The 13,628-nt window shown below is 46.1% G+C and overlaps 1 protein-coding gene across 1 annotated transcript; it reads right to left on the bottom strand.

The window, feature by feature from the left end:
- Positions 1-9,366: 9,366 nt before the first annotated feature.
- On the bottom strand, positions 9,367-11,022 carry LOC147971235 (uncharacterized). The gene has a single exon (XM_087523880.1). It carries the CDS (start codon positions 11,020-11,022, stop codon positions 9,367-9,369), a length of 1,656 nt encoding a protein of 551 aa, XP_087380006.1.
- Positions 11,023-13,628: the final 2,606 nt, after the last annotated feature.

Below are 13,628 nucleotides of genomic sequence, written 5' to 3' on the forward strand. Positions count from 1 at the left end.
GGAGCTTTACCTTTTACGTATCTAGGTATTCCCATTCACCATCGTAAGATAACAAACAGCGAGTGGAAGTGCATCGAGGATCGGTTTGAGAAGAAACTGAGTTGCTGGAAAGGAAAACTCATGTCGTATGGAGGCCGGTTGATTCTTATTAACTCGGTGCTCACGAGTTTACCTATGTTCCTCTTATCCTTCTTTGAGGTCCCAGTTGGGGTTAGGAAACGGCTGGATTTCTATCGATCCAGATTCTTTTGGCAGAGTGATGAACTTAAGAGAAAATACCGACTGGCCAAATGGGATATTATCTGTCGACCAAAGGACCAGGGGGGCCTTGGTATTGAAAATCTTGAGGTCAAGAACAGATGCCTGCTTAGTAAATGGCTATATAAGTTGTCACTTGAGACGGAGGCAACATGGGCGCAGATTTTACGCAGTAAATATCTGCATTCCAAGACCCTATCCCAGGTCACTGTCAGACCAAATGATTCGCCGTTCTGGAAGGGGCTTATGAGAATCAAAGCTACCTTCTTTAACAGAACTAGGTTTATTGTCAGTAATGGTATCAACACTCGATTCTGGAAGGATACGTGGCTTGGCGACGTGCCATTGGCGACCCAGTATCCGTCCCTTTATCGTATTGTTCAGCATCGTGAGGCTCTTGTTGCCACGGTTTTGCAGTCCATTCCACTCAACATTCAGTTTAGGAGGGTGCTTGTGGGTGATCGATGGGAAGCATGGCTTCATTTGGTTCGTAGACTGATGGAGGTTCAGTTAACCCCTCAGCCCGATCAGTTGTGGTGGAAGCTTACTAGATCTGGGGAGTTCATAGTTAAATCGATGTATATCGATATTATAACTCTAGTGTGATTCCTAGTTCCAAAGAGGTTTGGAAAGTTAAGGTCCCTTTGAAGATTAAAGTGTTTATGTGGTTTGTTCATAAACAAGTAATTTTAACAAAGGACAATCTAGTTAAGCGTAACTGGACAGGTTCTACTAGGTGTAGTTTCTGTGATCGGGAAGAGACTATCAAGCACCTCTTGTTTGACTGCCCGTTGGCACCAGGGTTGTGGCGCTCGGTGCAAATTGCCTTTAATATTACTCCTCCGACTTTGGTCAACACGTTATTTGGGACGTGGCTTGCTGGGATAGAGCCCGAAACAGCTAGACACATTCGTGTAGGAGTTTGTGCGTTGTTATGGGCAATTTGGAACTGCAGAAATGATTTGGCATTTAACAGAACAACAACTATTCATTTTTTGCAGGTTTTATTCCGGGCTACTGCGCTGATCCGTATGTGGTCCTCACTCACTCCGACGGTGGCCAGGGAGCGTTTGGTTACTGGATCTGTCCGGTGGGAGATGGTAGCGCGGGATATCTTCAACCGGTTTGGATGGCGGTCATGTAATAGGATAGGCGATTAGTTTACCTATCTGTTCTTTCACCAGCCGGTTGTGGCTTGTTATTTTCTTCTGTTTTGGCGTTGATGCTCTGTCTGAGCTAGCCCAGCTTTTTGTTCGCAGACTTGAAGACTTTGTTGAACCTTATTACTTTCTAATAAATGTGGCCATATGCATCGTTCTGATGCAGAGGCCGGGGAGTCCCCCTTTTCAAAAAAAAAAATCACAACACCCATATGTCTTTTGTTGGAAACTGACTTCGCCTGGATCTTTACTGTCAAGTTTATGTGTGTGAAGCTCGTCAACTGAAGCCCTACCTTTTTGCTCTAAATACGTGGAAACTTATAGTCCCATAGAAAGTGGATGAGCTCTCAGCTTAGTGGTCAGGGTGTACTGTTGCCACCCACTCGGCGCGGGTTTGAACCTCGGTTCCTACACTGGGTCTCACATCTTCTTTAATATAAAAATCAGTTGGGGCTTCTTCCCCTATTGGTCGAGTTTTCTTAAAATCATAAAAAGTCATGATTTTCATTTGGTACGTACAAAGAAGAGACGTCTTAACGAAAAAAGACTTCGAGCAGCTGGAATGTATAGGTAGAAATAAGTTTTCCTTCTGTGATCACCACAAAATGGTTCAGCACTTATTCCTTTATTGCCCCCTTCAATGATCCTCTAGCGAACCATTTATGTGGCTCCTAGAACCAATATGTTTGATAATTGGTTGAATGTTATTCATCCTAGACTAAAGGCACAGATACGCATAGGCGTATGCTATGGAATTGTAGGAATGATTATGTTTTTAATAGAATGAAAATTCCAACAATTTTGCTTGTCATCTACTGAGCCATTAGCTGGCTCCATACATGGTCCTCTCTTCGGCGTGCAGAGGTGTGGGAGTCGATGTTATTTGGGTGCAATTGATAGGAGCTGGTCGATGGGGCTATGGTCAACCATTTTAGGTGGCGTTCCTGTAATAAGATAGCTGGACAATAAGTGTCTTTCGTAATCTGGTGTGATCTCAATGTTCATAGACTTTTGGCTTATAGTCTTTATGGCATTTTTATTCTTAAACTCTGAATGTTGATTACTCTGCAATGGTATGATGATTTTGTGCCTCAATTGACATAGAAGCCGGGTGATTTTTCAATCTTATTTGAAAAGAAAGGTTACTCCCTTTAGCCTGTGAAATGATTTTGTTTGGTCATCGGTAAATAGAGGGAAATACATGTTACATAAATGCACCTTGGGATAAGCTTACACACACACACACACACACACACACACACACACACACACACACACACACACATATATATATATATATATATATATATATATATATTCAAAATAGTGGTTATCCAGTTTTTCAAATTCGACTCAATGCCCAATATTTGAAATCACACATTCTTTTTGCAAATCATTGGAAACTTTATGCTTTATAAAATAAATCATCTAATGCCAAGACATAATAATTTTATTAACATTCAAGACATTTTGTACTCATTTGGTCACTGCAATGCAAAATAAAGAATTTGGGTATGTAAACATGTGATATCTAGAGAGTATATGCCAAGATGCATACGTCATGGGTAAAGATAACTCAATCAATATTGCTCATGTAGCTAATTAGACAACCTGTACTGAATTTGTGCATTTGAATACCCTTTCAAATGGAAGAAAGTTACTCCGATTCCATATCTGAATATCTCCTCAATGGTAGTGTTCCTCCAGATTGTAGGAGTTAATTTATAAGATACTATTTAGGACAGGTCCTATTTCAAAACCAAGAAATCATTCAATTACATGAAGGACACTACCAACTTATTATGGCTATGTATGCTTCTAGTTTATCATGATTACCATCTAATTCACCAACTTTTTCACTTATTCTCATAGATGGTGCCATCTCTATGTATTTCTTTTGTGTGTGTGTTATCTTGGGATTGTAGGATGTCCATATGATTTCATTAGCACTCAAATGCATGCAGCCCTCTTATTAAAAAGTCTCGAAGTAGCACAAAGTCGTTAAAGTAGCTCGCAAAAGAAGCGGAAAAATAAAAGAAAAATACATGTTCAAGATCGCAACCAGTATGGCAATGTAAAGGACAAGCTCCCTAGACTCCTATCCTGTTATGTGACCGCCATCCGAACCGGTTGAATATCGTCCGTGGTACCATCTCCCACTGGTTGCACCCAGTAACCAAAGGCTCCCTGGAGTCCATAGATGTGAGTAGGGACCACGTACGGATCCACGCGGTAGCTCTGAAGATAACCTGCAAGAAAGTTGAAGTATGTTGTCTGTTAAAAATCATATCGTTCCTGCAATTCCATATAGCCCATATGAGCGCATATAGCCCATATGAGCGCACATATTCCAATCCGGATACGAGCCGCGGTGATAGTCTCAAGCCCTGCTAACCACATTCCAAACAACGATTCAATGTCAACTGGAGGAGTAATGTTAAAGGCTATATGAATCGTTCGCCAAATTAGCACTCAAATAGTACAAAAAATGTACCATAGTGACAAAATACATTTCTCAGCACAAACCGTCTATGGCTGAGTAGTTAGCTAGTGATCTATAAGGTCCTTGCTTTAGAAACCACTTGTTACATTTAACTGTTTTAATTAGTTGTAAAACCCAAGCTTTGACGAATGTACAATCTAATACTCCAAAATCAGCGCCACTTATTTTGGGACGGATGAAGTATGTAATAAAGGTATTTGTTACTCACGGCCAAAAGTCAGTAGCAGACTATAGGAAGTAAACAATTATTCAAATTATGCGAACCATGTTCTAGTCTCGCTAGTAAATATATAGTTAGGTATTTTTGTTTGAGGGGTTAAATACTCGAGGATTACTTAATCATGGTGGAAGAAAATGAAAGACACTAATTATGTTTGATCTGGTGATTGTTGAGATCTTTTGCTCGATTCGATGCATCAAATTCTTAACTTCAAAGGAAAGAAAAAAGACATTTTATAAGAGATATATAATCACTCACCCTTGTTTTTTCATAAGTATACTCCCTCCATTCCAATGAATAAGGCGTACACGTATTTCAAAATTCAACATTGACCATAAATTAGATCAATCAAATGTGGATTATATGTGATAAAAAATATACACTTGAAATTGCATTGAAGGATGTTTTTAGTAATATAATTTTGAAGTCAAGAAATATTACTCATCTAATTTATGATCGAAGTTGGATTTTTAAGAAGTGTATGCGCCTTATTCATTGAAATGGATGGAGTAATTTTTTAACCTATCAAACTCCATCTCTTTGAATGTGAAGAGAGGGCATGTTAAAATGTTAAGAGATGTCAAAGATTGACCAAACTGGATATGAGAAGAGTTCGTATAAAGAAGGTCAAGATAGACCAAACTTGATATGAGCGTTCATATAAAGAGATCGAAGGGTCATAATATCACCGAAGAATGGACATGGATGCCTGAAAGTTAGCTATCTACTGCATCCGTCGCTAGCTATGCTCACTTCGATCGTGTACGTACAAGATGATAATCCAGACGTATAGGCCTGTGACCGCTAATATATCTTAGCTATCTACCATGTTGCCGCAGGGATTAAATGTGCCGCGGCACGCGTCCACTCGTTCGAACGATACGTGTACTGTACTCGTATGCAACGACGCACGCACGTTTATCCGTAGAGCTGCGGACATGCGGCGACATACGTACGGGCATGCATATGGAGCGGTGCAACTTAGCTAGTAGCTCGTCATCTTTTCTGTACATATGCACGTATTTTCGCTTCATCTTGTTGGGGCGATGATGGCCAGGCAGTTCTGGTAGCTTATGCTTATGCATGCTTCTAGCTAGCTCCACCAAAGAAGCGAGAAGAGATTGATATAACTCGCCGCCTTCCGGTCTACGTACACCTCGCCCTCGCTGACGTTAGTTAGGTAGCGTGGCAAGCTGACTAAGCTAGCTACTGACACGTACATCCTCTCAAAAGAAAGAAAGAAAGAAAACGATAATTTATTTCGGTGCTCACACTCATCTACCTGATGAACAGTAAACTAATATAAATAACAGAAAAATTCAAAAAAATACTATTTTTTTGCGATGCAATATGCTCAAATGTGTGATATTCGTGGAAAATTTCAGGATGTTTGGTCATTCGAGGAGCTCATGGCAAAAAAGACAAAATCGAATGTAAACGGTGATGCTTTCAAAAGCTTCTCACACACCTGAAATTAAACTTTTTTGCCACGAGCTCCTTGAATGTCCAAACTTCACTAAATTTTGCACCAAGCATCACAAACATGAGGATCTTTCACTATGAAAAATTATGTTTTTTTTACTATTTTGCTATTTAAAATAAATTTAGTGTTCACACCAGGGCCCATGTGAGTCCGGGTGCGGAATAGTCGTGCCCGAAATAAAAGACCTATCACGTACGCAGAGTCAGTCACAAGCTAAAGGTTTGCAAGTACCATTATTCTTCATAAAAGAAAATTCAAAAACAGTCGCGGCAACTTTTGCTTTTGCCGAGGATGTCAAGGCCACTCCGACACAGGGCCACCGTTGGGCCTCCCCCTCCGGCATCGCCTTGTAAGTTCTTCTCCTCTCCTCCCTGTCGATTTTGATTCTAGGGTTATGGTTCCAGAGAAATTGAGGGGAATTTGTGAATTAGATTGTGACGACCGATGAACCCTAGGAAGGGGATCGATCGCACGGAAGGGGAAAAGGGAGTAGGTGAGGAGAGCAGGGGAGGAGGTAGACGAAGGGGGAGACGAGAAAAGGATTCAGTATATTCTCATTCCTGACGAAATCCTCTTACACGATTGATTAAGTATCTCCCTCCAGGCCACAGATGGCCCATTACATCCACGGGCTGCAGCCCACTTACTTCTGGCCCACGTCCTCTCTCCTCACCTATTACATGTCCACCGATACACTTGTACCAGTTGTATCAGGTGTGACAGTTTCCCCTCCTTGAGCGGCATCGCCGTCTTCCCAGCAAGGTGCCGTTGGGTATCGAAGACGAAGCACATTGTAGTCCTCCCATGTTGCTGAAGCTGACGACAGGGATGACCACTGAACGCGTACCTGAACCACCGAGTTGTTGCCTTTCTTGACCATCTGTCGCTCCAGAATGGTCACGGGTTGCAGTGGAGCCGCGGTCAGGTCCGGCGTGCGAGGCAGCTCTGAGAAAACCGGCGAGTAGTCCGGTGTGAACGGCTTCAGCTGTGACACATGGAAAACTGGATGGATACGGCTGCTGTCCGGCAGTTGGAGCTTGTATGCCATGGCGCCAATGTGTTGTAGTACCGTGAATGGCCCAAAGAACTTGTAAGCGAGCTTGGGGCAGGGGCGATTCGCGACTGTAGATTGTGCATACGGCTGAAGTTTGAGTAGCACTTGCTCACCTTCCGCGAACGAGCGCTCTGTCCTGTTCTTGTCTGCTTTCTGTTTGACACGATTCTGGGCGCGCGCGAGCTGTGCCCGGAGGGCGTCTGTATGCGTGGCCCAGTCCAGCTCTGAACTTGTTTCTGCTGGCAGTTGCGTGGCGAGCGTTGGCAGGCCTCCGAAATTGGGTTCCTTCCCATACAGGGCCTGAAATGGTGAGGTGTTCAGCGAGGAATGATAGGTAGTATTGTACCAGAATTCTGCCGTCGGAAGCCACTTGCGCCACTTGGTCGGTGTATCATGGACTGCACATCGCAAGTACATCTCCAAGCACTGATTCACGTGCTCGCTTTGGCCGTCAGTTTGTGGGTGGTACGCCGTGGAGTAGCTCAGCTTGGTGCCAGCAGCATTGAGAATGGCGCGCCACATATTGCTGGTGAAGATGCAGTCTCGATCGGAGACGATGGAGTGCGGAACGCCGTGAAGCTTGATGATATTGTCCCAAAATGCCCGTGCCACCGTAGTAGCCGAGAAGGGGTGGCGGAGGGGCACGAAATGTGCATACTTGGTGAAGCGGTCGACGACGACCATGATGACCTCATAGCCCTCGGACGCCGGTAATCCCTCGATGAAGTCCATGGTTAAATCGTGCCATGGCTCAGTGGGCACAGGAAGTGGCTGCAGTAAGCCTGGCGTCTTGAGGTGTTCGTGCTTGGCGTGTTGACATACCTCGCACTGCCGCACGAACTCCTCTACGGCTTGCTTGAGGCCACGCCAGGCAAAGTGTTTCTTGATGCGTTGATATGTGGCTGTCACGCCCGAGTGTCCCCCCACGACGCTGGCGTGAAAAACTATAATGAGCTTGGTTTGCAAGGCCGAATTGGCGCCAATCCAGAGTTTGTTGTGGAAGCGGATGACACCTTGACGGAGTTCGTACCCCTGCTCGTCCGGACTGCAGAGAGCCAATCGTTGGAGAAGATCTTGGGCATCTGCGTCCGTCTCATAGGAATTGGCGACTTCCTGTAACCATTGCGGCTGGCACGTTGACAGAGCGTCGAGGCCGAGGAGATGGCCGACGCACGAGAGAGCGTCCGCCGCGCCATTTTCAACTCCACGCCGGTACTTGAAGGAAAACTGGAGGCCGACCAGTTTTGACATGGCCTTGCGCTGCAGTTCTGTTTCCAATTGTTGGTCGCCGAGGTTGCATAGACTCTTGTGATCGGTGACGATGACAAATGGAGCGCGCTGAAGGTAATGCCGCCACTTCTCGACGGCCATGATGACAGCGAGGAACTCCTTCTCATAGATGGAGAGGCGCTGATTGCACACCCCCAACGCCTTGCTGAGATAGGCCACGGGATGACCATCCTGGACCAGCACGGCCCCCATGCCGGTGTCGGAGAACGGGCGTGAGAAGTCTGGCAGCGCAAGAACGGGGGTGTTGACCATAGCATCCTTGAGCAAGGCAAATGCCGTTTGTGCTTGAGCTGACCATGTGAATCCTTTCTTGGTGAGGAGTTGTGTCAGTGGCTTGGCGATGATTCCATAACGGGGAACAAATTTGCGGTAATACCCCGTGAGTCCAAGGAATCCGCGCAACTCAGTGGCATTGGTTGGAGTAGGCCATTCCCGCATCGCACTTGTCTTGCTGGCATCGGTGGCCACACCTTCCATGGAGATCACATGGCCCAAGTACTCTATACGAGGTTGAGCGAAGGAGCACTTGGACTCTTTAGCATATAGTTGATGCTGACGGAGGATGGAGAAGACCGAGCGAAGGTGCTCCACATGCTCCTGCAGCGAGTAGCTGAAGACGAGGATGTCATCAAGAAAGGAAATGACAAACTTACGACTGGGGCCGGAGAAGATGGAGTTCATCAGGCACTGGAATGTTGGTGGCCCGTTTGTGACACCGAAGGGCATAACTCTGAATTGGAAATGGCCGTGATGTGTTTTGAACGCCGTCTTCTCTTTGTCACTTACTCTCATCCGTATTTGATGATATCCAGCTCGTAAATCAATCTTGGAAAAGAATGCAGCGCCTGCGAGTTCATCCAAGAGCTCGTCGATGATTGGTAGGGGAAATTTGTTCTTGATAGTAATAGTGTTGAGTCGACGGTAATCCACACAAAACCTCCACGTGCCGTCTTTCTTCTTTACCAATAACACCGGAGCTGCAAAAGGGCTCATGCTGTGCGTGATCAGTCCTGTGCGGAGCATCTCCGCCACTTGCCGTTCTATCTCATCTTTCTGCAGCGGCGAGTAGCGGTAGGGCCGGCAGTTGACAGGGGCTGCTCCAGGTTCCAAATTGATTGCGTGATCATACTGCCTGTGTGGGGGAAGTGTGGTTGGCTCCTCAAAGACGTCTCTGAATTCTGTCAGCACTTGTTGAATGACCAGGGGAGTAGGTTCTTCCGAATTGTGAACTGACAGTGCCTGCAAGTCCACCAAAGCAGCACCCCAGATCTCGTTTGCCTCATGCATTTGCCACAACTGAGCTGCATCGAGGGCTGTGATCGCTGGTGTTTCATCTGATCGAACCCCGATGAGATGCACCGGTATTCCTTCACGCGCAAACTGAATTGTCTTCAGATTCTAATCACACTGCATCGGGCTATGTTGTGCAAGCCAATCCACCCCTAGAACTGCGTCATAGACCCTGAGTTGCAAGACACGCATGTCCGTACTGAATTTGTGTCCCTGTGCTGTCCATTGGAGCTGAGGAACTACATCCATGCACTGTAGCTGCTGCCCATTAGCCACTCGGACGGCTGTCGTGGGTATGATCTTGGTCGCTGCAGTTATGCGTTTGACAAATGAGGCATTGATAAAGCTGTGGGTACTCCCGGAATCCACCAGCAGCAGCATTGTCTGGTCGCCAACGGTTGCGCGCAGTCTGATAGTTTCCGCGGATTCAGTACCTTCCACCGTGTTGGCTGACAGTAAACAACAGGCTGGTTCAGTGGTAACCGGCTCCTCCAGTAGTGCCAGGGCGCGTACCGTGTCGTCAGACAGAACTTCGCCATACTCTCCTACCTCAATTGTCAAAAGCTGCGCTGATCGCTTGCACTGATGTTCCCTGGAGTATTTCTCCCCACAGCGAAAGCAGAGGCCATGTTGGCGTCTGTAATCGCGTAATTGCCGCTCCCTGCCAAAGTCATCGGTGGCTGGTTTGACTGTTGCCGCCGGTCGAGTAAGAGGCACTGCGGGCCCTGTAGGCGGTGCTGGTGGTGGTCTTGCCGGCGGTGGTGTCGCATAAGGCATTGGTGGTGATCTGCCCGGATGCGCCTGTCGCGGCTTGGAACGTTGATTTTCCAGCTCCTCCTCCTGAATCCTTGCGAAAACGGTGGCCCTCGTGATGCTGTTGGGTGCCTGAATGCGTACCGCTGCTCGGAGCTCATCCTTCAGGCCTAATAAGAACTGAGTGACAAAGAATTTTGGGCTGAGGGTTGCATCCAGTGCGAGCAAATTGTACATGTAAACTTCGAATTGCTGCCTGTAATCCACTACACTGCCGGTCTGTCTCAGTTGCAAGAGACTATGCATCATAGATTCGAACTCCTCTGGTCCAAACTCCTCCTCGAGCGCACGTCTGAACATATTCCAGTGAAGAACAGGATGCTGCTGTCGAAATGCTCGGAGCCAGAGCGCGGCGCGACCCTCAACATAGAGCGCTACTGTGGCCACCCAATTGTGCTCTGGCACGCGGTAGAGCTCGAAATAAGCTAAACAGCGATCAAGCCAGAGGCGTGGGGCCTCCCCGTCGAAGCGAGGGAACTGGTGTTTCGGCGGTCTGATGTTGTGATCCTCCCATGGCTGTTGCAGGTGGGCGATCTCTGCTGGAACGGCCAGTGGTTCTGGCCTGGGAAGCAGAGGAGGACCCTCGTTGACCAGCCGCGCGGGCTGCGATCCCCCGGTAAGCGCGTGCGGCATGGGCAACACCCCCGGAGCTGGGGGTGCACGGGGTCCCGGTGGTGGTGACGGCGTGTGGAGCACGGCTGTGGAAGGGTTGTCGATGCCGGATCTGGCGGACAGGCCGGCAGAGGCCGAGGGAGACGCCCCCTGACGCACGTCATCGATCTCGGCTTGAGTGACCCCGATCTGTTTGGACAGGCTTTGTAGCTCCTGAGACACCTTCTGATTGAACTCGGTTTGCACCTCCATGCATTTGTCTGCCTCCACCTTCTCCTCATCAAATCGCGAGAGGAGCTTCTCCATGAGAGCCGCGAGGTTGGTGGTCTGATTCTCCATGGCGGCCATGATCTGCCGTGTCTGCGCAGAAGCCTTGGACGGCGCCGTTGCTCCCGCTCCGAGTAAATCGAACCCCGCACAGGATTTCGAGCGAATTCACCGAAGCAAATCCGCACCTGATGCAGTGGATGTTACCGATTTACCAAGAGGATGTGGGGCGCGGCGCGGATCGGCAGCGGAGAAGCGAAATTTTGGGGCCTCTGATACCAATTTTGACGACCGATGAACCCTAGGAAGGGGATCGATCGCACGAAAGGGGAAAAGGGAGTAGGTGAGGAGAGCAGGGGAGGAGGTAGACGAAGGGGGAGACGAGAAAATGATTCAGTATATTCTCATTCCTGACGAAATCCTCTTACACGATTGATTAAGTATCTCCCTCCAGGCCACAGGTGGCCCATTACATCCACGGGCTGCAGCCCACTTACTTCTGGCCCACGTCCTCTCTCCTCACCTATTACATGTCCACCGATACACTTGTACCAGTTGTATCAGGTGTGACATAGATTTAGGGCTTGGATTAGTTTTAGACCACTACACAATAACTTCCAAGATATGTATAACAGGATTATTTTTTTGATATATGAAAAGAACGGTTGTTCAGAATTTAGGATATTTGATTTTGTTTTATCACTCTATTATTTGTCATGCTTTATTCTTTTTTTAACAGATGAAGGCGCCAACAGCGTCATATATATCAGCTCATATACAAAGTGAAAGTACATAACCCTGCAGGTGAGAAACAAGAAAACCTTGAATTACAGGGCATGGCCTATCCCTATGAGCTGAGCAAACATAACTAAAATAAGGTTCAACCAGGACTCCAAGAGGATTACAACCTGATGTGTATAACAGAGAGAAACTCTGTTGGACAACCTGCTCGGCTTGAATGTACCCAGCTAGGTCACAACTCTTGTAAATGTTGTTTAAAAGATACTAGCACATATGCCCGTGCGTTGCAACGGAAAAATTTGATGTTTTGTGCAAGCATAATGTCCCATAGCACCGGATTCACTACGAAGAACATGTTGCAATCCAACATTCTTCTACAAATTGAACATAAAAAATAGGATGCAATTTAGCCGCGTTCATATTTTCTCTGCCGGGCATAATGTCCCACTAATTCCATTTGAGTATAATCTTTCTATTAATTACCATGACGTCCTCATCAGTTTTAGTCGCAAATCAAATCCTTCGTTTTTTAAAGGCAATTCCTTCCTTTTTTGATTTAGTAGCCCCACCACCTTGAAGCCTACGGATACGTCCTTTTAATTATCCTACCTTTTTATCTCAAATCCTTCCTTTAATTAGCCCCATCCATTTGAATATATTCTATTTATTAAGTTGACAATCTTTCTTTTAATTATTCCACCGGTTTATCCATAATTCTTTCTTTAATTAGTCACATCCATTTAAATATTCTATTTAAGCCCACAATCCTTTCTTTAATTAGCGCATTCGCTTAATTAGCTCACCCTAAACATGATGTCTGCTCTTCATTGTTTTAACCGTCCGTTGGTTGATTCCTGATGCCGATCAAATATTTACTAATTGGAATCATAGTAAAAGAGCGAGGTGAGGTTAGTAAACGTGAAAGATGTGTAGCTAGTTGGTTGTTACATCGAAGAGCCAGACAGGAGGCCCTCTGTTCAATTAACTCAATGTTGATTTATTTTGACCCAATTATTTTCACAGTCTCTATGGAAGCTCATAAAAGTCCCATCAATGTACACGTACCTAGCCCAGATGACTTAGCGTGTGTAGAAACAAAAAGGACTAAAACAAACTAAGAATATCTATTCCCTTTAATAATAAGTATAGATGTGACCTCATAGGATATGAACTTCAAATAGAGGCACGAATCATGAGCAGACATAGCTCGGAAACATTAAACAACATGAATACAAAAGCGTGTCGGAGACGATTCCGGCATATCTCCAGGTAGAGATCCTGATCTAGACGTCTTGGAACGATGGTAACATAGACATCGAGATTTTACCCAGGTTCGTGCTCCCTCGAAGAGATACTATCCTATGTCCTGCTTTTGATTATATTGATATGGGATATAGTATAGAGTACATGTATTTTTCGTGAGATTGTTGTGTAAGATTCTAATGAATATGAGATCATCTATTGACTAGTCTAGTATTGGTTTATATAATGCACCGGAGGCCTAGGATTTAGAAGAGTCCGCGTCTTGTGCGCCAAGTCTCCTGGAATCTTCCTTGTACTATATGACATGGGTTGTCTGAAGTGGCCCATTAGTGAACCGCCATGAGGGTCCTCGGCCCGACCCACCTGATTGGGAGACGATGTGGTGAGTACCCCCTAGTCCAGGACTTAACCTCTAAACCAGTCTTCAAGTTGACGACGCTCATTGGTTCTTTCGAACTTTTCTTTGTTTTCGGTCGTCGATCTTGAGAAATTGGTTTAGTAAATATTTTTCATCTCCGATCTCGAGGACCGCCAAGGTGTATCCGGAAAGTTCACATGTCGGGCATCCGAGGAGCCCCTTTAAGTTCTCGTCCTTTATCCATGCCTTGTTATTTTCACGCCACACATCAGGTTCGGAGTTATTCCCATGCGGTAGCATCTTCTTGCAGCCGAGC

The sequence above is a fragment of the Triticum urartu genome, chromosome 5A, assembly GCF_056163025.1.
Source record: "Triticum urartu cultivar PI428250 chromosome 5A, HENAU_Tu73, whole genome shotgun sequence".
NCBI lineage: Eukaryota > Viridiplantae > Streptophyta > Magnoliopsida > Poales > Poaceae > Triticum > Triticum urartu.

Coding starts and splice junctions, on each gene's coding strand:
- LOC147971235 (XM_087523880.1), bottom strand. CDS start 11,022: ATGGAGAATCAGACCACCAACCTCGCGGCTCTCATGGAGAAGCTCCTC.